This window comes from Apaloderma vittatum, unplaced genomic scaffold, assembly GCF_000703405.1.
Source record: "Apaloderma vittatum isolate BGI_N311 unplaced genomic scaffold, ASM70340v1 scaffold24592, whole genome shotgun sequence".
Taxonomy (NCBI): domain Eukaryota; kingdom Metazoa; phylum Chordata; class Aves; order Trogoniformes; family Trogonidae; genus Apaloderma; species Apaloderma vittatum.
This window is the reverse complement of record NW_009702250.1, coordinates 3,285-4,103: the sequence shown is the minus strand read 5'-3', so window position 1 is coordinate 4,103 and position 819 is coordinate 3,285. Positions and strand designations below refer to the sequence as shown.

Below are 819 nucleotides of genomic sequence, written 5' to 3'. Positions count from 1 at the left end.
CCCGCAGGTCCTACAGCAAGCAGAGGGCCGCCATCGACAGGGAGTACGGGCAGGTAAGAAGGTGCCACCACTGATTTCAGGACCAATACCCCCAGGAGGCACAAGCCCTGTCACCTTTCCCGTCAGGGGTGTTCTGGAGCTGGGCACGGCGCCACACAGGCCATGGGCAGTGTCAGAAATTATCTGAGCAAAGCGAGGCTTGGGGGCTCCAGAGGGCAGTGGCAGATGGGCTCAGCATTTTCCCTGCTGTGGGGGACACGCTGGCCAGATTAGGACACCCCTTGGGGTGCTTTGCTGAGCACAGCATGTCCTCAGCCTCGGGTGTTTTGGGGCCCTGAAGGGAAAACCTTACAAGGAGGGAAGGAAACTGCTCAGCTCTGCCGTCTGCTGGGTCATCCCAGGGCTCTGCTTTTTAAATGCCAGAGCCTGGGATTGCTCCATGAAATGTCCCTACAGCATGCCCTTAGGACACCCTGCAGCAGAGTAGTGTCCCCCCTTCTTGCAGCCAGGCACCATGTTGCCCCACTCCTTCCGCCCCCCAGCATGGAAGGACTCTCCCCCCAGGATTAGGGTCGTTGGGATCCTGCTGTGCTTGGCTTTGCTGGGAGCTCCCCTACTCTGCCTCTACACCTGAAGTCCCTCACTGGTGTCCCCTTGCCACTCCTCTGTCCCAAAAGCCTTAGCAGGGAGGTCTTCTTGTGGTGGTGGTGGCTCCCCAAAAATGTTCTTGTGGGAAGCATGATGAGGTCCCTGCTGACACTGAGCCACTGTGGTGGGGTGAGGTGTGTCTCTGCTCTGGGGACACTCATAGGGTGGGCA

General features: G+C 59.1%; 1 protein-coding gene across 1 annotated transcript in view; it reads left to right on the top strand.

Moving 5' to 3' along the window:
* Positions 1-5: 5 nt before the first annotated feature.
* The window catches only part of LOC104281483 (FCH and double SH3 domains protein 1-like), a gene marked incomplete at both ends in the record, with an annotated part of 4,008 nt that continues 3,194 nt past the window's right edge, over positions 6-819 (top strand). Inside the window, one exon of the mRNA XM_009879491.1 lies at positions 6-61. Coding sequence (XP_009877793.1) covers positions 6-61 — 56 coding nt within the window. The remainder of the gene's footprint in view (positions 62-819) is intronic.